We start from the raw sequence: 22,648 nt of genomic DNA, 5'->3' as shown, positions 1-22,648 counted from the left end.
TCATGTTGGACTCTATGTGTGGTGCCCGCATAGCTTAAGTGGCCTCCCAGGGCCACCTTGGAGGAGGAGATAGACAGGTTAGCTCCCCTCCCCCTTCCCGCTCCTACAGCTCAATCCTTCTAATCCAGGAGAGGGTAGGAGGGCCCACCCTGTTGCAGGATGGCTGGAGAGCATGTCCCCCTGCTCTGGGACCTTCATCTCAGCTGGCCCAAGCCCCTCCCAGTCCTTTCCTTATTGTCTGCATGCTTGGACACGCTACCGACCCACACAAGGTTCTGGTACTGTGTAAGGACTCACTGGCCGGCCAGCAGCCCTGCCCTGGATTCTCCCCTGCCCTGGAGTGACCCCCACCTGCCCATAGCAGCATCATCGAAGCTACTTTTGCTGCATCCCCGAGGGCAGGGGTAAGAATAGAGCAGTGGTGTCCCAGTGGCTCAGGATCTGACCCCGGGGCAGAGTCCCTGGGCCCTCTGGAGGAGGGCCACTGTCAGCCCAGGCCTTATAAGGGAAACATCCAGGTTGCAGCTGCTGTAGGGACCTGTAGGGCTCATGGGGCAAGTGGGCTGGCCGACAGGGAGGAGGCTGGGTGTGACCTAAAGGTCTCCCTGCCCTAGCCTTGGCCTCTCTGGCCCATCTGTCTGAGCTGGTGGCCCTCCAGACGCTGTGCCTTGTCTGAAAGCCTCCCATACCTGTCCTTGAGGCTCCTCATGGCCCAGGCCTCCTGGACAGGTTAGGGGTGAGCGTGCAGGAGAATTCTGCCAAAATCAGATTTGGTCAGTACTTCCAATCTCCATAGGGGGCACTAGAGTATGTGAGTGTGAGTGTGTGAGTGTGTGTGTGTGTGTGTGTGTGTGTGTGCCTGTGTAGAGGATACACAAAGACCAGGCACTAGGGAGCCTGAGTGTGTGTGTGTGTGTGTGTGTGTGTGTGTGTGTGTGTGTGTGTGTAGAGGCTGCACAAAGACCAGGCACTAGGCAGCCTGAGGGTGTGTGTGTGCACATGTTGTGTAGACCAGGCACTAGGGAGCCTGAGGGTGTGTATGTGCGTGTGCGTGCAGAGGGTGCACAAAGCCCATGTTACAGGGAGGCAGGGAGGGGAGAGGCAATTACACGGACGCAGGAGGCTAGTTTTGCTCAAAATGCTCCGTTTATTGCTCTATTCAATGACCACGAGCAAATTATAAAAAGACACCAAATGTCTCTGTCTGCCGTGGAATAAATATTTAAAGTCAGCAATAAAAACACGTGGCTCCAAGATAACACATGTTGCCAAGAGTCATGCACGCCCTGCTGACGGGCTCTCCACACACACATGGACACAGGGGCACGCGCGGGGCTACGCACAGCGGGACTCCCGGGAGGGCTCTCCCACAGTGACACAGAAGAGCGCTCCGCACGGATCTGGGCCCACCCCACCCGACCCCCAGAGCTCCCCCTTCTCCCACCCCCACCAGGGCCCAGGTCCTCTGGGCTCACAGCCCCCCTCCGTCCGCTGCTTCCTCAACGCCTCACAGGCTGGTCACTGCCCCCTGACGGCAACTGACAGCAAGAGGTCACCTGGCTGTGACACCCCACCCCACCCCAGCCCAGAGATCTCTCGCCCAGCTGAGATCTCTTGGCCAGTTCCTCAGGCGCTCCTCATCCCGATCCCAGTAACTGGGGCAAAACACAATCCGCCAGGTGGGAAGTGTGGGAGGGGACCCAGGCAGGCACCTCTGCCTAGGCTACTTTGGGGCTGGAACTCATCACCCCTTTCCCCGGGCTGAGGAGACACAGTGTCCGGTACAGACAGCAGAGACAGACGGACAGACAGACGCGCTACAGCGGGACGCTTGCGGCACAGAAACGTTTTGGATCAAGTAGCAATGGAACTATCATTAAAAACTGAGGCCCCAGGTCTGCATGGTGTGGGACAGGCTCCGGGGCCCCAGGCCTGGCCTGGCACATCCCTCCGCCACCCTGCCCCGGTCCCCAGTATGTACAGTGGGAAGAGCTATGTGGAGGGGCCAGGGGCCAGGCCAAGGCTGCCGGAGGAGGGAGGAGGGAAGGCAGAGTGAAGAGAAGGAAGCAGGAGGGGCAGAGATAGGGGGCAGACGGGGACCCGAGGCAGGGCCTGCATGTGACCGGGGTGAGGGCCCAGACTCAGGTTGGGTGGTGCCCAGAGGACCTCAGGGCAGGAGCACAGTCACTCTGGGGACTGGCGTGACAGCTGCTTCTCGTAGAGGCTCATGACATGGTGCACAAACTGGTATTGCTCACATGTCTGGATCATGCCACCCCTGCGGGCAAAGATGCACAGCGGAGACGGGATTGTTGAGAGATGATGGGCTGCGGGAGGGCACCCCCAGCCCCTAGACTACCAATCACTCCTGAGGGGCCTTGCCTTTGTGTGGCGTGGAGGGGTCAGCCCTTGCCAACCATGCCCCTCCCGTCCTTCCTGTCCTGCCCAGCTCTGGCACACAGAGCAGGGACAGAGGCGACGTGCCCCACCACTTCTCACTCAGGTCCCTCTGCTCACCGGCTGGGTTTCTTTCCCCTCCTCATCTAGCCACCAGCTGTCCGGATCCAGGTCCTCTCCCCATCTGTCCCCTCCCCTCCCTTCCTCATCCATAAGCCACACGTCCTCCTGCCCCTCAACCGTGCATGCCTCAGTTTCTCCCCATGCGCCCCCGCCCCCCCCGTGCGTGGGCCGACCTGTCCTGACGGAGCTGGCACGTGGTCTTAAGGATGTCCACCACTCCCTCCTGCCGCAACTGCTGGCAGCAGATGCTCGTGGCAATGAAGCAGCCTGTCCTCCCGATCCCTGCGCTGAGGGCAGAGGGCACGGTGGGGGTAAGGGATGGGGTGGGCTGGGGCGCAGGGAGGCTGCCCTACTGAGCGGGGCGCTGGGAGGACCCACCTGCAGTGGACGACGATGGGGGCGCAGTGGGGGCCCTCCTGCCGGGCGGCCTCCTCCACCTCCCGCACCAGGTGCAGCAGCGGGGGAGCCCGGTCTGGGGTCTTCTGGTCGGGCCAGGACGTGAACCAGTAATGCTTCAGGCCTCGCTCTTCAGTCCCGCTCTGTCCAGGAGACAGAGACCCGCCCCCAGATACGTGAGAACTCTTAGAGCCCCTGAAGCAGCCCGAAGATGGGAGGGGAGCGGTGAGAACACACTGGGGAGGACCCCGGGCGTGTGACCCGTGGGCTCTGCCATCTACACTGTACTGCCCGTATGGCCCTGTGGCATCCGACAGAGACCCACAGCCAGCTTGGCAGAGGAGGCCGCAGAGTGACATCAGCACGGGTCTTCGCTGCTCCAAGATCATCTCAGAGAGGCAGAGAGTCCTGATCCACTCCGCTCCTGTCCTCTGGTTCCTTATCTTAAACAGCCCGGTCACCCCTCAGTCCCATGACCCGGAGCCTCGGGACTCTCCCTGTCACATCACTACGCTTCGTGTGCCTCCCCCACCGCAAGCCTTGTCAGTGTGCTCTCCTCTCCACCAGCTCCACCTCCACTTTGCCCTTTATCAGCTCTCCACCATCTCTCCCTCCTCCCTGACTGCTCTATCTCCACTCCACAGTGGCCGAGGCCGGGCCGTGTGCAGCCCAAATCTGGACACGCAGCTCTCCTGCTCAGAAGCCTCCACTGGCTCTCCTTGTTCTCTGAATAAAACCCACTCTCCTTAGTCTTCACTCTAAGTAAGACACACGGTGCAGGATCTAGCCCTTCAGGCCCATCTCCTATCCCTGAACACTAGTACTCAACCTGGAGTGCTCCTGCACTCCAGATGGTTTGTACATAAAATCTGCTACACACACACACACAGCTATTCTATCTTCCATGCCTTTCTTTTTCACTTTTTTCTCAGCCTGGAATGTTTTTCTCACTTGTTTGCCCCCGGTCCACTCTTACTCATCCTGCAAACTCCATTCAGCACCACCACTTCCAGGAAGCTGTCCCTGAACACCCTGACATAGAGTGTCCCTCTATGTTCTTGCCAATCTCTCTAGCTTGGTACTTACCCTTACGGGTGCTCCTTTAGGAGAGAGTCCAGGCTTTGGACAGTGTGCGTTCCCAGTACCCAACCCAGAACCAGGCTTAGGGAGGCCGCTTGTAGAGACTCATGGGCACATGGACAAAAGTAAATACCCCCATGGCAGTGTGACAGAGGCAGCCCTGGTCTCACCTCGGCCTCTCTTTCTGGGGAAGCAGAAAGCTGGCTCCTTGGGCCCCCAGGTTATCGGGCTGTTGGAGCAGCCAGAGCCTCTGCCCCCTGGCCCTTTCGTGTCCTCCAGCAAGGCCTGCATCTCGGAGCTGCTCAGGCGGCCCTGCCCTCCGGGGCCTGAGTGTTCCTTGCACCTGCCTTCCGCCTTCTCCAGTGGGAGAGGGCAGCTCACAGGAACAAGTGTCAGGTTCTGAGTTTGACTCTGTGGCTGCCGGTGTCGGCAGACTTCTGGCTGTTTCTGGATAGAGTATCAGCTTCCTGGTACTTGGCTCACATCTCCCAGCCTTTGGGGTTATTACATTGGGCTCTACCTTCCCAAACATGGGTCTTACCATTTCTTAAAAACGGAACCCATTAATGCCAATTCCAAAGGAACAATCTCCTCTATGATGCTGAGCCTGGAAGAAGCACAACTTCACGGCGGGAGGATACCCCCCACCCCTCTTTTGGGCTGTTTTGTGTTGCTCATGTTTCATAGGTCTTTTTGTGTAACCATGATTTTACAGTACAACCCAAATGCAGCGAGGAGTGTCTGCCCTCTGGTGGGCACATTGCATACTACAGGGTCTCAAAGTTCTAATGGGCCTTCAATTCTAAGGACCGGAAGTTGTTTGGAGATCTCTTATCCAGGCAGTCCTGGACTTGAGTGTATCTGAAGCACAGTTGGAAGGCATTATGAATGGCAGTGTGGACAAAAACAGGGAGCCCAGGAGCATGAAATACAACTGAGGTTTGGTCCTGCCTCTGGCCCCCAAGTCCATTCACCCCTCCCTCATCCCTCCTTATCCTGAGAGCGATGCAGGCGTCAATTTCAGCTACTGTGGACTCTTGGACCCTGTTATCTGTGGAGCCCCCCAATTATGGCCCTGTCCCCCATCCTCCCAGCCCAGCCCAGCCCAGTCCCTGGCCTCACCCTGAGGGAGATGAGTCGCAGCCGGTAATCCTCAGTGTGTATGACTTTTCGCACAGTGATCTCCACGCCGTCGTACATCACCTGCTCCTCCGGCCAATACTCAGTGCACTTCTGCAGGGGCCCAGACCAGGCAGCAATACACTCCCAGTCCCACCCCTGGTTTCCCCAGTGTCCCACCAGGGCCAGCAGGACCAGATATAAAAGGACAACAGGGCAGCTGAGCGTTGACTTCGGCTCAGGTCATGATCTTGCGGTTTGTGGGTTCGGGCCCCGCATCGGGCTCTGTGCTGACAGCTTAGAGCCTGGGGCCTGTCTTCAGATTCTGTGTCTCCCTCTCTCTCTGCCCCTCCCCTGCTCACTCTGTCTCTCTCTCAAAATAAATAAAACATTAAAAAAATTTTTTTTTAAAAAGGACAATAGGCTCACAGTTAGAGGGTTCAAATCTCAGCTTCATAACCTGTATATTACTTCCTTTTTTTTGAGCCCGTTTCCTCATTTGGAAAATGGAAGTAATACTCTTTGAAGGAATCTAATGGGGATTCGTTTAAATGGGCTATTATTATGGGTAAAGAAGCAGCCAGAGTGGGCCCCGGATGAAAGGGAGGCAGGATCCGTTTCAGATCAGAGGCACTGGAGGTGGAGAGGGCAGGGCCTGGACTTAACCTTGCTCAGCCTTCCATTTCCTCACCTTGGCAGCAGAGTGAACGCTGCCAACCCCACAAGACTGTTGTAAGGATTAACATGGAAACAAGACGCCTGGCAAAGGGCACAAAGCAGTGGACAGCTGGTAGCAGTATGGGGGGCCTACCTCATTCATCTCCTCGATGTTGGTGATCATGACTATGATGGGCGTGTGCTCCTGCCACACCATGCGCCAGAAGTCGCTGACGGTGCTGACGATGGGTCCCTGCGTGGCGATGTACACCTTCTCCTCTGCACCATAGCCCTGCGGCCAGCCAAGTCCAGGCTGTCAGGATCAGACGCAGTGCCCCCTGGGCCCCGTCCCCACACTCGGGCCCTTCCCGGGGGCTGGCAGGAGCCACGGTGGCTTAAGGACAAGCCTGGAGGACAGATCCTGTTGGCTCGGGCCTCCCTTTCAGGGAGAGTTCACTGGGATGGGGCTACGTACCCGGATGTAGTTGGCGTTGATGTAGGAACTCAGAGGGTCATCAGGGTCTGGTGAGGTCAGACACACTCTGCTGTGGGGGTCTGGGGTGCAGGGAGAGACAGGTGAAGCTGGGATTAGACAGGGGCAGCACCCCTCCAGTGCAGGGCCCACCTTATCTGGCCCGCTTCAGGGCACCCACATTTCTTCTGGGACTCCTCAAGCTCCTCCTCCCCCTACCCACTAGCAAAACACGGGCCCGTCTCCGTGGCCCTGGGTCTCCACCTCGGCAGCATCAATGCCTGGCCCCTACCTGTGTCCCTTAGGCTGCCCTGGGCTCACTGTGCCTCCTGCTCTGGAGAGGAGAGAGCTAAGAATAGAAATTACCTGGAGTACACATCCTGGTTGGCAGGGGTGGTAAGAGTTTTGGGTACACACTCACTGACATGCTGTGTACACTTGAAAAGGACACGTCCTTCCTAAGCCTCAATTTTCCTATCTGTAATATGGGATAGAGACGCCTACTTTCTAGGGAAGACAAATGAGAAAACAGCTGTGAAAGTGCGAGGTAAACTGTCAAGTACTTTATAAGGAGCTACTAAGATCTGGGGGTAGAGAGCCAAGGGAGAGCCCAGGATGGAAGGGGTGAAGGCTTTCATGTCTACCGTGAAACAGTAGGGTCCCAGCAGCAGACGCACATGTGCACAGAGGATTATGTCCTTTTTTTCCAGTCTATTCCCGTGTCAAACCCCACAGCGACAGATTCTCACAACCTCCTACTCCTCTTCCTGGAGTAGAATCATTTTGTTCCAGCTGCGGCCTCTCTGAATTGACTATCCTGTCGGCCCACAGAGGCTGGGGCTGGGGCATGTGAGGCAGGAAGTTGGCCGGGGGCCCGGGGCCCTAGCTTCTGGTCTGGCTCTGTCACCTGCTTGTGTCTTAGCCCTTCTCTGGGCTTCGGTGTCTCTCCCGAGTAGAGAGGGCTGACCTACAGGCACACCAGCACCCAGTCTGGGGCTCTCTGAGGCAGTAGAGGGGGGCCAGAGAGCGGGGCTCAAGTCCTGGCTCTGCGACTTGCCATTTCCTTGTTTCCTTGGGCCGCATCTGTAAACTGGACATCCCTTCGTCGTGGCCCCAGTCGTCTTGTACAAGTAAAAGCAGTGAATGGTAGCCGGTCACCCTCAGACCAGTAACAGCCCAGCAGGCCCTGTGCGGCATAGCACACAGCTGTTATCATCACCGTTATTACAAGTTCCCTGAGGTGACCAGGTCGAGAGGATCCCAAACCTGGTAGAGAAACAGGAGGCCACACTCACAAGCCTCCATTCTCCAGCCCTTTTATGCCCAGTGCCATGGCCCAAGGCCCTGGCAGGTGACGTGGGGGCGGGTCCCTTATGGAGAGGGGCACAGAGAGGTTAGGGGCCGTCTTCCTCCTCACTGGCCCAGGTTAGGTGCTGGAAGTGGGCACCCCTCTCTTTGACCAGACACCAGGGCCTCTGGCATTGAAGAACCGCTGTGGGAAGAGTAATGGTCCTACTGACCCCACTGAACACGGCCTCTGAGCCTGGCACTGTGCCAGAGGGCCGGGACCCCTCGACAAACAAGACACCGTCCCTGCCCCTGAGCGCCGGCCAGGCAGACAAGCAGTGTGTGGTCTGAGGGCATGCAGGCTGGGTTTGAAGGCCCCGTAGGAGTAGGAGTCAGGAACATTGTTCTGTCTAATGCCAAGTGCACAGGGCCAGGTGGGGGATGGTGACATGAGGGGGCGGGGCACCCACGGACAAAGTGTCTTATAAACCACATTTATAAGGCTGACCTAAACTGGAGGATTATAAAGGTGTCAATGACAGGGTTTAAGGAGGAGAATGACATGACTGGACTTGTGCTGTGCACCATTTCTGTGACAAGGGTAGATGATGGACAGGAGGGGAGAGCAGTCAGAAGCCTAGAGCCTGGCACAGCCCCACGGGCATCATGTCAATGCAGTCCATGTAAACGGCACCCTTGGAATTGGGCAACAGATAAGTCCTGACCCCCACAAAAGTCATTTGGCAGTGAAGATGGAGAGGAAGGGCTGATACGAAAGGTCCGTCCTTCCTTCCTTCCTTCCTTCCTTCCTTCCTTCCTTCCTTCCCTCCTTCCTTCCTTCCCTCCTTCCTTCCTCCCTCCCTCTGGCATTCAAACAAGGGCAGGATGTCTACTATGTGTCAGGAACTATTTTGGTACCTGGGACACAGTGGCAAATGGACCAAAAGTGCTCCCCTGAATCTTGTCCTCAGTGCTGCCAGCTAGGTTACTGGTCACTTTGCACTATTAACTGTCCCTGGATCTGGTTCTCCAGTTAGACTATGAACTCCCTGTGTCTCATTCATGCCTGAAGTCTCAGCCTCTGGGGCAGGGGCTCAGGAAACGTGTGCCAAGTGAATGAGAGAACAAGCCTCAGGGTGTTCTGGATCTGGCAGGCCTCTGCCAAGCCTGTGTGACGTGTCCTCTGTCACACACCCCCGTGCTCGGATCCCGGGCTGAGCCACAGGGTCAGTTCTTGCTGGCCACAGGGGATTCTCTGTTGAGCGCCAGGCCCTGCAGGCTCAGAGCACAGCGGAAATGGCTCAGGGCCTCTCAGCAATCCAGTGGGGACCGTTGGATGGACGGCCTGGCTCCCCCCCCGCCTCCCCTACAGTCTGAGTGGCCAGCAAAGCCTTGGGTTCTTAGGTACCTGAGCCCTTCCCTCCACAGGGGGCTGCTTGCTTGGAGGGTGGCAAGATGAGGGAAGAGGTGAGCAACCCTGAAGGATTCATCCTGGCCTTAAATGGTGCTTTGTTTAACCGGAACTACCTAGAGACTGTGTAACCATAGCAACCACAAGTCGATATTTTAAAAGTTAAAAATAAGTCATGACATCTTACATGTTGTTGGAGATGCTGATGGCAAAACTGCTTTTTTAAAGCCTCGTTACTCCACACGCTGAGCGGAGTAGGTTGGTGGGGATTCACTTTCAACAAGTCACCCCCTGAGCTAGCCCTGGGGCCTGGGGCCTGAACTTGGCAGGGGTGACAGGCAGAGAGGGGCTTGATGAAAGTTATCCGAAAATGACACCCCGGGGCTGAAAGAGGAACATCAGTTCAACTGGTCTAACTGCTCTCAAAAGGCGCACACCCCTCTCAGCCCTGCCAGGGGACTGACCATGCAGCTTCACTTGAACACCTGGAGTGACGGGAAGCTCACTCTGACAGGCAGCTCATTCCCTTGTGGGGTGGCTCTTCCCATTCCAGGACTCACAATCAGACCAAACTCAACTCAATGGAGACAAAAGAGCCCAATTCCAAGGTCAGTGAGGCCCCGTTTGAAACTTCCTGGCTGTGTGACTGTAAATGAGCCAATTAACCCCTCTGAGTCTTAATTTCCTCCCTTCAAAATCTTCCCACTCTGAAGGGCGAAAGAAGGTGAAAATACTTTTCAGTCAACCAACCTCTGCCCTGAGCAGGGAGACTGTCCCTTCACTGGGTACTCCCTCACCCTCCTTCCCTTTGCCTCGTGACCCTGAAGGCCTCGATCTGGGGCTGAGGCCTTCCTCAGGGTGAGGGGCGCCCAGGTGGGGGCGAGCATGCCCTCGCCTCCCGGTGCCCTGAGTACTCACTGGGAAGGATGGTTTTGTACCGGTTCTTCCGCACCAGCCCAGGGATGTCGTACTCCTTTGGGTCCACGAAGTTCATGGGGATTTCCTGCAAGAGGAGGATGTGGGGGTGTTAGCAGCTGTGGGCTGGCTCTCACAGACATTTGAATCCAGGCACGGGTGTGGTCCTAACCTCTAGTCCAGACATTTGCTTGAATGCATGCCTTCATTCAGTAAACATTTACTATTCAATGATTCATTGCACATAAAAAAGCATTTAGAATAGCGCCTGGCACGTAGTGAGTGTATAATAAATTATTACAGTTGATCAAGGGCCAGCCTGGCATATAGTAGATACTCAATTATCGAGTGCTGAACAAGAACCATAAGAGAACCAGTGCCCTGCCAATCACACTCCCCAGGCTGCAGCCGACCTGAATGGCTTGGAGCATCCGTGCTCCCAGCCAGGGCATCCCCACTTCAGGAGCTCAGGTCGTGGTGCTCTCCTTGTGGTTAACGTCCACCTCATCCTCTATACTGTCCACCTTAAATGCCATCTCCTCCAAGAAGCCTTCCCCGATTATCCAGGAGGAAAGGAGCCTCCTTCTGCGCTCCCAAGGATATGTTTGCACCTCCCAATCACGCTCTGTGTCAAGAGCCCCAGGTTCACTTCTCCGTCTGGCCTGCGAGGTCACCCTGTATCTGGTCTTCGTTTACTGAGGGTTGTTCTCAGTGACCTGCTCGCTAGTTACAGGCTGGTCTCTTCCCTGCTGTGAATACGCCCCCTCTCCATCCCGCTCCAGGTCTGAGCTCCCAGCATGCCTTTCTGGCTCTGCTGGTCGAGAGCAGTGGTCCCACACCCTCCACCTGTCCAAACAGTTCCTGGCCAGTAAGTTCTCCTCTCGCCCCCTCTCCACTGTTCTTGGGGATGACTCCCCAGTGCCTCGGGCTTCTTCACTGTCCCTTCTACCTGCCCCCGCTGCTCTGTGCCTGACTACAGTTTCACAGTGTCCACGGTTTTTCGACAGAGTAAGGATGGGCCTTATGTATTGAGAAAGACTCACTTTCTAGGGTTATTGTGAGAATCGGAAAAAAAAAAAAAAAAACCAACCAAAATAAAAAACCAGTGTGTACAAAAGTGCCCATGGAGTGAGTGTGTAGGTTGTGTTCTTTTCTCTCTGAGCAAAATCAACAACAATCTACTGAACGGGAAACACCAGAGAGGATTCAAGGCCCTTCTTCAAGGGGAGGTGATGGTGGGGGACACAGAGCAGAACTGAGGCTCAGGTGGTTAAGGAAGGCTTTCTGGAAGCATCCAGTGGGACGATGATGCGAGTACAGGCATAGGAGGAGATGCCCGGGATCGGGAGGAGGTGGTGATCCAGTTTGAAGTGGACAGTCCTGTAAGGGTGCGGTAGGGGCAGAGGGCTGAACAAGGAGGCTGGACTAGCCCATCGTGGGTAAGACGGGCCATGCCCAGCCCTGCAGAACGTCGAGCACGGGTCAGAGGGCGACAGGGGTTTTCACAGAGGAAACAGCCATCCAGCCCAGGCAGGAGGCGAGGTGGCCTGGACAAGGGGAGCGGAGGGAGGCACATGGCTTCCCCATCCCTCTGGCCTCTCCCAGTAGTGATTCTCCCCAAATACTCAAGGCCTTTTTCCCATTCCTGCCCACACTGGCGCATTACTGGATGGGGTTTTGAGTGAGGAATAGGCTTTTGAACCCAAGTCCCTTCCTTCCTCCTCCTTTGGGGACCCTCCTGTAGAGAAAGAAATATAGGGGTGGTCCCCATGGGCTGAGGGGTGCACCACTTGGGGTGGGTAGAAAATTTGCAAATTCTGGAGGTCAGTATTAGAAAACTCACTATTACTATGCACTGAAGCGTCATTTCACACTTTGCCTCTATCAACAAAAACACAGGGGATATGATATGGTCTTAGCTAATGATTGGTTGTGTGCTCAGGCAGGTAAAGCAGGGACATCATTTATCAGGCCCCTCAAAATCCAACAGGAGGCAGCTGGACCAGGCTGTTGCAGAGGGTCTAGAGGGGAGGTGACTGGAGGGATGTTGGAGGACGAACAGTGCCTGGTGATGTCAGCAGGGAGAAGGGAGGGAAAACAGGAAGTCAGAAGGAAGGCTTTCTATGACTTTCAAAGCATAGTACTGGGCAGTAAGGAAGTGGGGATGCCACCAAGCACCAGTCACCCAGCTGAGCCCTCTGCACACCTTTTATCCTTGCCACACTCCTATGATTTCTACCCCCATTTCCAGATGAGCAAGCGGAGGCTCGGAGGGGAAGGAGCCTGCCCAAGATGGCGGGAGAGCTGATGAGGAAATGACAAATCTATCAGATGCTGGGTTATGGGGACCCATGCCACTGCCTTGCTAGGTGCGTGATTGGTGTGAGCAGATCCCACAACAGGGGGCCGACCGCAAGGGAGGACTCACAAAGAATTCTGCCTGCAGCAGGAAGGGGTCCAGGGCCTTCTCGTGAAGCTCCTCGGCCTGCAGGACACGGGAGGCGCTGACCAGGTACTCGCGGGCTGACTCCTCGCGTGGGGACACGAGATAGCCAAAGCCCTCCTCATTGCAGCCTGGTGTGCACATGTCCAGGGTCAGGGAGACATTGGAGCCCCTCCTGGAAGGGCCGGGAAAGGGGGAGTGAGTCTCAGGGGCGGGGAGGTGAGGAGGGAGAGATCAAGGGTGGGGGCAGGGTGGCAGTGGGAGGAGTGGGAAAGGAGCAGCACCAGTCTCAGCTCCAGAGCTTAGGCCTGACTCCCTGTCTCCTGCCCCGTGCAGTGGAGATGCTGAGGTGGCGGGCTTGGGGCCCCCGTTCCAGAGGTGCCACCCAAGGCAGCCTCAACGCAGCCCTCCCTGGACTCTCCTCTGTCACTGCCAGAGGCAGGTCCCAGCCCTGTGGCCCCAGGAAGCTGATAAGAGAGGGCACCTGCCTAGAGCAGGGAATCGAGGCTCTACCCTCTGCGTCTCAGCCTTGGTCCCACCAGTCCTGGATGGCACTGCCAATGAGTCATGGAACTCTCACCCAGGAGAGGCCAGGCTCTCGGCGGAGGACGGGACCTCGGGCTACACAGTGGTAGCAAAGATGTCTGCACCGGACAAGCTTTAGACCCCGTTCAGTGCCTAACGTGTCCGAAGTGTCGACAGAACAGTTGGAAGGCCCCGATGCACAGAAAGGGAAACCGAGTCCCAGAGAGGGGACAAGAACTGTCCAAGCTCAGACAGTAAGGAAATCGAAGAGCTGAAATGAAAAGCTAGGTTTTCGGACTCCCCATCCACGGTTTCTTCCAAGACATTTCATGGATAACTCAACCCCAGTGTGATCTGGCTTACCCAACTAGGCTCTGAAAAGGTGTTGATACCTCCCACAGTATATTCTATAGAATACTATGTGACACTCTATAAAAGTGGGTATCTGTGGTCAACAGACTTTGAGGAACTTCACAGGCTACCCATTTGCTGATTAACAACGAACACAAGCACGTTATAGGCCCTGCCAAGTCCTGTAATAAAGGAAACTATCGAAACTTACTTGAGCACAGGACTTTGTGTGTGACTGTGTATGCACATATACCTGTAAATGCTTATGTGTTCGTGTGCAGTAACACTACTTCTCGGCATTTACCTTGGGGCACTCTGATCTGTGTGAATCAGACCTGACAAGCATGTGTCTACACTGGCTAAACTGACCAGCTCTATCCTGGCCCCTGAGAGTCAGAGTCAGAGTCAGGCATCTGCCCTTCTGACGGGGAGCCAAGAGCTCAAGAGCCCGTAGAGCCCACCCCTCCTCCACTCCTCCCACCTTTCCTGTAGACCCATGGCCTTGACGGTGAGTGAGGCTGGATCGGCTTCTGGCTTGATGTCCATCACGCAATCAAACACAGGAGTCTCAGGGACGGGGTCCAGGTCCAGGAAGTCATCTTCAACCTTCTCTTCCATCCACTCGGAGTAGGTGAAAGAAGGCTGGCGGCTCACTGACTGGCGCCTGTCCTCAGGGCCCGGTGGGGCGGGTGGCTCTGGGGGAGCCCTCAAGAGGTGCCACACCTAGTTGGGAAGAGACAGCATCACAGGCCTGGACCATGTCAGCTGACCCGAGAGATGGGGTGTCCATGAGATTGTCTCCTGCCCTCAGAATGTCTAGGGCAGCCCTGCTCTCCTGGGAGCTGTCTGCATGGCACTGCCCTTGCCCTCGACGGGAGTTTCCAGCCCCCACCTAACTCCCTGCCCCCCACCCTCCCCTACCCCTCAGTTTCCTGTGGACTCAGGTCTTCCTGGTGGGGTGTGGAGCTCCTACATCAATCAGTCCTCTCTGGCTTTAGTCCTTCCTTCAGCCAAAACATTGCAAACCCATCTTCAAGAAGGTGTCCCTCAGCCCAGGCTGGGCTCACGGGGGAAGGGCACATATACCCTCTCCTTGCCCTGACCTGAAACCTCTAGCTCGGAAATCAAGTGCGAGCTGGTGGGGATGGGGCCTCAGGGTCAGAGGAGGGATGCACGGAGGTCAGGTCAGGAGGCACCTTACCAGGGTGGTAATGAGGATCACAGACAGAGTAACCAGCAGCAGATTGGGGACTTCCCAGGTCCTAATGCCCAGCCAGGCCTGGGGAACATGAGACAGACAGTCACCACAGGGTGGTGGGGGGTGGGGGGGCAAAGTTCTCATCCATTCCGACAGCCACAGAACTGAGGCTCTCAAAGCTGCTGACCAGGTCTGGGTGGGGAGCAGGGAGATGGGTTTCAGGAAGGGCCTGGAAGTATCTTCTGAACTGAGAGAAGCCCCATGCAGGGGTCGGGGGGGTGGGGTGGGAGGTCCCCAGTCACTCCCTCCTACCTTGGTGCTCCCTGGAGCCTACTCACCATGGGTCCCAGCTGTTCCAGTAGCGTGAACAAGGAGGAGATGAGGTCTGTGGCATTCTGTGACCAGATGGGGCCATAGCCGCTGAGCCAGAGCACCCCGCAGGCAAGCTGGGGCAGCCAGGGGGAGTGGACTGAGTTTGGGCCCTGGGCTCCCAGCCCCCATAGCCCCCCTGCAGAGCTCACCTGCAGCCTTAACCTGGCCCCCCAAGGTCCAGGCTGCAGTGCTAAGGGAAGCACCCAGGTTCTGTGTGCGCAGAGAAGGCCTCAGGACTCTCCCTGGAGAAAAGCTGACTGCAGGGAGCCAAGATAAAGCCCTTCCCAGAGGGGACCCCCCCCTCCCAGGGGCCCACATCAAAAGAAAAGTTTCCCAGAGATATATCTCCACAGATGGGAAAGCCTCAGAGAGACCCCTGCAGGCCTGGGGTGGGGGTGGGGCCTGAAGTCCTGCTTCTTGGGTTAGGGAAGGCCGGCTGTGAGGAAAGGCCTCAGCTGTTGAGGCTGCAGCTGAGAACTCCAGCCTCCTCTCCACACCAGCCCGAGGGCTTGGAGTCGCTGAGGGACACCAAGAAGGCCTCTCATCCCCCACGATCCCCAGGCGGCCATCCTGGAGAGGACGTGGAGGGCCATCCCTCCACCTGCCCCGTCAGGCCCTTGGAAGGCCTGTGATGTCCTTACCAGGAACTGGGAGGCAGCCAACAGGCACAGGCTGCTCCTGACAGGGAGGGAGTGGCTCCCGGCGCCCCGAGGTGGTGGCTTCGGAGCCGGCTCCGAGGGCTGCGAAGGCGGCGGGGGCGGTGGCATTTCTCTCTGCGGGTCCGCGAGCCCTTCGGCCTGGTCGGGCGCCTCCATCACTACCGGCTGGGGGAGACCTGGGAAGGCAGACACGCGCCCGCTGACTCGGGTCCTGCCGACCCGGGCGGGCCGCTCCTTCTGGGGTTGCTGTGGCTTCCGCTCAATCTGGGATCAGTCAGCGTGGCTGCACTTCCAGCCGTCACCCTCGATTAGCAAAGCAATATTCACCTACCTTCGTCAGAAAGAGCTACGTGTGGGTGGACAAATTATTTCTCTTTTATTTCTCCAGTAACAGAGTTAAAATGGCAGGAGGTTTTTCAGGGCGTTAGCATCGCTGTGTTTACACAGTTCCATTCTTTTCCATTTCTTAAGGAAACAAAAAACAACCACCTCAAACTCAATTAAAAGAGAGAGAGAGTGAGGAAAAAGAAAAGGCACGGCCTAACCAGGCCGTGACCCTGAACAGCTCTCCCACGCCTGCCTTCCAGATTTTTGTCTCTTGTGGTCTGTGCCCTGACTGGGGCTGGAGGCTGGACCCTGGACAAGACCACAGCCACGTGGCCCTTGGCCACCTCAAGGCCCCATGTGGGGGTGTGCAGGAACATCTTGGTGTAGTAGAATTGGTATCAAAGGTCTAGTTCTGGGTCTGTCCCTTGCTGTGTACTGACCCTGGGAGCGTCATGCCCTCTCTGGGTTTTGTTTCCATACCTGGGAAACGGAGGTTCAGCTCAACCCTTGGATTTCCTCCTGCTTTATGGAGCCCTAGCGTTTTCCCAGGTGCACCAGGCCTTCCCCAGTGCTCTGAGTCCTCAGTGTGGAAACTCTGCCAGTCTCCGTTCCACACCCTGGCTTCCCTCTAAGGTTATTCCTTTTTTTTTTCTTTAAAATTTTTTTAAATGTTTTACTTATTTTTGAGAGAGAGAGAGAGAGAGAGAGAGAGAGAGAGAGAGAGAGAGAGAGAGAGAGAGAGAGAGAGAGAGAGAGAGAGAGAGAGAGAGAGAGAGAGATACAGCATGAGCAGGAGAGGGTCAGAGAGAGAGGGAGACACAGAATCCAAAGACAGGCTTCAGGCTCCGAGCTAGCTGTCAGTTCAGAGCCTGATGTGGGGCTCGAACCCACAAACCATGAGATCATGACCTGAGCTGAAGCCACATGCTCAACCGACTGAGCCACCCAGGCACACCGCACCCCCTGCCCTCCCCCCAGCCAAGGTTACTTCAACACAGGGCTCCACTACTACGAACAGTGAACACCACTGGCCTAGACCTGAGGTGCTGGCTGCCGGGGAGGGATTCTATCAGCACCCACTTCGGGGAGTCCCAGATGTTGGAGGCCCTCCTCTGAACCCATCTGGTTTAATGTGCTGCCCAGAAGAGAGGGACTAGCAAAGTGGATGTGTGGGGATGGGGATGTCCACACAGCCCTGTATAAATGGGACACGGACTCCTTTTCTAGTTGGGTGATAAGAGAACACGCACAGCCATGACCACGTGAGGCCCACAGCTTTATAGGCCATGTGCTTGCTCGCTCACTGGACACGTACGGACCGTCTTCCATGGCCCGGCTCAACGGTGCGGTGCAAGGGGTCCAGGTCCTGGTGACAGCTGCATGTGTACCTATCACAGGTCCCTGGGCCCTCCTCCTGGATGCTGACCTGTCACGGCTCCCCACGTTACGTGTTCTGGCAACACTCCTTGCAGTTCCTCGGGTGAACTCACCTACCTGCCCTGCTCCCCAACCCTCCCCTTGTGCTTTGCAAACGCTCCTCCCTCTGCCTGGAACACCCCTCCAACATCCTGTTCCCCTCCCCTGCCCACTCCCCACGCTCTGCCAAGTTAATTCCTATCCACCTCAAAGAACTCAATCAGATGTCATGTGCGGTAGGGCCTCCTGTGTCACATTTGCTGGCACCGCACGCCTCTCCACACCAGCAGCAGCACGATACGTCTGGAATGTGCAAGGCCCTGCTTTGTGTACCTCATGCATGTGGATTCATTCACTCATCACAGTACTCATGGGAAGTCAGTATGCCAGCTGTCCTTATTCTACAGAAGAGGAAGAGGAGGTGCAGAGAGAATCCAAGACTCTCTCCAGGTCACTCGGCTAATAAGCGGTTGACGTGGGTTCAAACTGAGGCATATAAATGGGTTCTGGGCTACACTGCACCGGCTTTCGTTTGTAAAAGTCCTTGTTGAATATCCTCTCTCCCACTCGTGTGTAAGTCCCATGAGGGTGAGGGCGGCGTCAGGTTTGTTCATCACGACTGCCCACAGCATCTAGCAAAGTCTGGCATGTAAGACTGTAATAAATATTTACCAAATGAGCGAATCATGGTAGGCTAGTGCTAATCTTCCACTCAGTTTTCTTACCAGATAAATGGGGATAACCACCTATTCTTTGAAAAGCTATGATGAAGATGGTAAACACTGTAAATGAATCACTCCGCATGGTACCCAGTGTCCAGCAGGTGTTCAATAAATGTCAGAGGACAGTAACAATGTTAACACATAACCCCTGTCTTTGCAAGGCTCCCAGTCTCCTGGGTAAGACAGACCAGTGGATACATGCCCATCATTCAGAGCATTTAGTGGAAAATCAAAGTGCTGGTGGAGTCACTTTTGAAGGTTATCCACTTTTGCCCACGAAGGGCACCAATGCCTACATGAGCAGATGGCTCAGATCCTGGCCAGCAAGGTGAAAAAGGAAAAGCCGCTGCTAAGAGACGGATCATGCAGGAAGCTGAGAGTTTCCTCTAGTGACAAGCAGAGGTTTGATGACTCAAGTGGCAAGGACTCCACTCGCACCCTTAGAAAATGCAGTCAGAGGGTGATGCCAAATATGGAAGGGTGGGAGGGGTTGGGGGCCCAAAGGTCAGCTGGCTAGGCTCTGCAGTCACACTCCATGGGCCTCGGGCAGTCCCTTCTCCCTGTGTCTCAGTTTCCTCATCTGTAAAAAAAGGGGCCCGAACTAGAACTTGGTGCTTCTCAGATGTTTCTGGCATCCTCAGAGAGGGGACATGGGTCTTCAGGGAATAGCCAGAAGCTCACGTGACATTGGGGTTTGCTGCTGTAAAATTCCTGGCGCTGTGTTCTATACTACGGTATATCTGTACTTGTTTTGATATGAAAATAATGGGCTTCCCCCCCTCCCAAAGCTTTGAATCAAATTTCTCCTTCAGGAAAATGTGCTGCAATTTATCCTGTGGCTTTGCCCTCCGGGGTACATGCACCCCAGTCTGGGAAGCACGAAACCCGCCTGCAATAAAACATCATGCTGCTGCTACAAAAGATTCTGTAAATGAATATTTCATATCATGGAAAGAAATGTCGATGGTAGGGAGAAAGGCAAGGTGGCAAACCAGTACGATCTCCTTGGCCTTCAAAATTAAGCAAGTATAAATGCACATCTAAAAAGGTGGCAAATACCCACTGTAAGATTAGAAGTTAACATGAGACAGTGCTCAGGGAGCATGCAGCGCAGCAAATGCGTGGCATACAGTAAGTGCTCAATAAATGCTGTGAGCAGTAAATGGGAAGAACAGAAGCCAGGGGTTAACAACAGTCCTTTGGAGGAGGGGGAATAAGAGGTGATTGTTTTTCACTGTTTATAAATTACAAATTTCCTCCAAAAAATAAGTGCATGCAATGGTACGTAGATAAATATATGCATATACAGACATATACAGATATGTACACAGTTACATTTATCAAGAAAGAAACATTTTTAAAAAGAGATTGCTGAGTTCAGATACCATGAGGCCTAGGTAATATTCCTAGGTTCTGGGCCCCGTCACACCTGTCACACGTAAATGTACAAGGTGGGACACAAGAGAGTGAGCGAGTACACACAGCTCTGTGACCCCCCAGCAGTGCAAGAGCCACTTGGAAGACAAACCGCCGATGATGCATGGATGATGCATGATGGGTGATCATCACTTTTCCATATGAAGGTGGCAGGTTAACTGCCTTGCACCTTGGTGGGGGGGCACTGAAAACAGTTGCAAGCTAGTAGGGCCCTGTATGCACATCTCAGAGAGAAAGGTGAGGCTGGTTTTTATTTTGTTTTGTTTTGGTTTTAAATCCAGAGAGCACCTGGCTGCCCTGGAGGCCAGATGATGGGTAGTCACTGAGCACCTGGGAGATAGATGTTCACCTTTCAGAGCAGAGTTTACTGAGACATTTTTCTGGGCAGAAAGTAGATGTTTAATTCAGGAAGATGCATTTTTAAAAAAATGTTTATTTTCAGAGAGAGAGAGAGAGATTGAGAATGAGAGTGGGGGAGGGACATAAAGAGAACAGGAGAGAGAATTCTAAGCAAGCTTGGAATCGAGCAGGGCTCGATCCCATGAACTGTGAGATTGTGACCCGAGCCGAAATCAAGAGTCGGATGCTTAACTGCCTGAGCTGCCCAGGCATCCCAGGAAGACAACATTTTCAAACTCACAGAATACTCTGCATGTAATTTTGGAGGGGATCCACAGACTTCAAGTCAAGAAGCTCTGATCTCGGGGTTGGAGAGCAAAGGTCTGTAAGCAGTGGAAGTAGGGGAGATAGAGAACCGGTCTGGGAACTCATCTCTCTTTTAGCCTCTGTTCATCCAGTCCTGTGAGTCCAACACACACTTATTGAGCACCAATTATATACTTTGCCAAGCCCTGGGCCAGGCTCCGAGGGGTGGGGGTGGGGGCCAATAATGAGCAAAACAGTCGCCACCAACAGGAACCACCATGGTCCTGGCCCCATTAGTCATTTTGGCCTCTGGTCCCTCTCCTAGCGATCAGGTCAGCTCTTGTCCCTGCCCTGCCTGCCCCTCCCGTCGCTGTCGGGCTCTGTGAGCGATAAGGCCACCTCACCAGGCAGGCTCCGTGTGGCTCCCTACGCGCTCGGCTTCCCTTGGCAGCCCTGTGAGGTAGACACTGTCATCATCAGCCCCGTTTTGTCGGTGAGAGGCGGCTGCCTGTGTCAAGGGCTGGCTTTTCAACGGTTCACAGCGAGGGAGCTGCTTTGCCACGCATGAAACCCTGACTCAGAGGCAGCTTGCTGACAGTGATTTAGCACTGGGCTCCTCACGGGCCTGCCTCTTGCGCAGGGCGAAGGGGAGTTTCCAGGCATGGAAATCGAGGCTTACTGAGGTCAAATGGCTTGTCAACGCTAAGTGAAGATCTGAGATTCAGACCCAGGGCTTCCTGACACAGGCTGAGCTTTCCATTTGGCCATACTACTGATCAGGAAGGGTCACTGCAGCAAGGGACAGGTGGTGACAGCCTGGGAGGGAGTCCCTGTGTCCGGGGAACATCCTGAGCCCTAAGCAGCTGCATGGGGGAGGAAGTGGGGTGCAGCATTTGTGCCCAACCCCCAGCTGATGGGTCTTCAATGGCTACAGGGTATGGAAGGAAAAAGCGCTGGAAGGCGGGCACTCACTGTCCCAGGCCGAAGCTCTACAAACCCTGGGTGAGGCTTGCAAGCCTTCAGATTTTACCGGGGGCTTACGGAAGCACTCTGATCCCTGTCTTGTCACCCAGCACCTGCATCCCAGCATTCAACTCTGCAGCTACCGTGTGCCCTGGGGCTGGCGCCGCCTGAGCTCCAGAACCCGGGGCTGTTCCTGCCGGTGACTCATCCTTCGAGCTCTCGGGCTGCCAGCCCACCGGAACTGGAACAGAAGGGCTGTTCCTGTTTACATGACGAAGGAGGTTCTGTCCCATTCAGCTTTTCTTCCTTGCCCAAACATGGCCACAAGTGACCTCTCGGCCATGCCCACACACTCACCAGGGGCCCTGACCAGCAGAACATCACACCCAGTCCTGACCAGGCTCTTAGAACTGTGGATGGTCAGAGCCTGACGGCCCCCCAAGGGGCATCTGGTCTAGTGGATGCATTTCACACAAGGGAATTCAGGACCAATAAGGAAACAGCTTACTCAGGGCCACGGAGCCAGGAAGCAGCAGAACTGGAGTTTGAACCCAGGTCTCTGGAGCTCCGCTACCCATGATCTTTCTGCTATTTCGCAGAACGATCTGGAAACCCAGGAGAGGATGAGGCAGGGCAGGCCACTCGGGCCTATTCTCAGGTTTTGTTTGGGTAAGCCCTGAATGGAGAACTTCTGTTAGGTGGACAGAGAAGGGGTGGAAGAGTCTAGAAGGAAGACAATCAGCTATTTCTGCCGCCACAATGATCCCACTCCCCAGCAATGCCCTGGGCTGGGAGAGGGACAGCCTGGCCTTGACGGGCATGGGCACCACGATGGGCTCTGTCTTCCCTGAGAGAGGCCAGAGTGGTAGCCTCCATTTTCTGCCTTTTGGTGCGGGCTGTAGCAGGCAAACTAGGAGTCAGAGGGGATGTGGTGGAGGAAGAAGATTACCCAAAACAATTATTTTCACTTGACAAACATTCACCGAGCACCTGTTCGAGGCTCTTGGGATGTTACGTGCCTCGATTCTAACACTGACCAGCAGGACTCCTGGGCGTGAGAATGGCACTGGCAAAAAAAAAAAAAAAAAAAAAAGATTCTAGCCTCTCGGGGCAAAGGCAAACTGATGGTGGATGTGGGGTTCTGGAGGTTTGCCCTGGCTCCCCACAGCACCCCCACCTCACCAGTCCTGCTGATCAGCAAGATGACAAGAACTCAGGCTGGCAGCGAGTTAAGTGCTCTTGGATGGGAAGCTGGCCGCGGGCTCGGCCCACGTCTTGTCCACCGCTGCATTCCCCAGCAGTGCAAGCAGGATGGCTTGGGAAAAGGAAACCGATTTTGGCCTAAGAAGATTCTGGAATAGGACATGGGTGCTCACCATTTATTAGCTACATGACTTAGGCAGGCCGTGTAACCTCTGTGTAACTTGATTCCTGTGGTGGCTTTCAAATGTGTCTGTGAGTCCCTCAGCATTCCTCCCATCGATGGGAGTGGGGTCTGTGTCCCCTCCCCCCGAACTGGATGACTGCCTTGAAGACGGGAACGTGGCCGAAGATGAAGAGTGACCGAAGAAGAGACACGCTGCTCCTGCTGCCTGTCTCTGGACACTTGCTCTGGAAAGCTTCAGCAGTCATGTAAAAAAAAAAAAAAGTAGCTACCCTGAGGCCTTGTGGGGTGGGGTGGTGCGGAAGAGAGAGAGAGAGAGAGAAGAGAACTTGAGAATGAGAGAGGCTGA

At 55.2% G+C, this 22,648-nt stretch overlaps 1 protein-coding gene across 2 annotated transcripts in view; it reads right to left on the bottom strand.

Moving 5' to 3' along the window:
* Window positions 1-1,451: 1,451 nt before the first annotated feature.
* Window positions 1,452-22,648, bottom strand: part of PTPN5 (protein tyrosine phosphatase non-receptor type 5) — a 54,747-nt gene continuing 33,550 nt past the window's right edge. For both annotated transcript variants that reach the window (XM_029915238.1, XM_029915237.1), the window contains 12 exons: window positions 15,388-15,581; window positions 14,713-14,820; window positions 14,378-14,455; window positions 13,658-13,899; window positions 12,286-12,475; window positions 9,861-9,945; window positions 6,248-6,327; window positions 5,927-6,064; window positions 5,119-5,229; window positions 2,899-3,059; window positions 2,694-2,807; window positions 1,452-2,278 (listed from right to left, as the gene is read on the bottom strand). In XM_029915238.1, the coding sequence (XP_029771098.1) occupies window positions 2,185-2,278; window positions 2,694-2,807; window positions 2,899-3,059; window positions 5,119-5,229; window positions 5,927-6,064; window positions 6,248-6,327; window positions 9,861-9,945; window positions 12,286-12,475; window positions 13,658-13,899; window positions 14,378-14,455; window positions 14,713-14,820; window positions 15,388-15,581 (1,595 nt within the window). In that variant the 3' untranslated portion in view covers window positions 1,452-2,184. The remainder of the gene's footprint in view (window positions 2,279-2,693; window positions 2,808-2,898; window positions 3,060-5,118; window positions 5,230-5,926; window positions 6,065-6,247; window positions 6,328-9,860; window positions 9,946-12,285; window positions 12,476-13,657; window positions 13,900-14,377; window positions 14,456-14,712; window positions 14,821-15,387; window positions 15,582-22,648) is intronic.

The sequence above is a fragment of the Suricata suricatta genome, chromosome 11 (assembly GCF_006229205.1).
Source record: "Suricata suricatta isolate VVHF042 chromosome 11, meerkat_22Aug2017_6uvM2_HiC, whole genome shotgun sequence".
NCBI classification, from domain to species: Eukaryota; Metazoa; Chordata; class Mammalia; order Carnivora; family Herpestidae; genus Suricata; species Suricata suricatta.
This window is presented reverse-complemented; position numbering and strand designations above follow the sequence as displayed.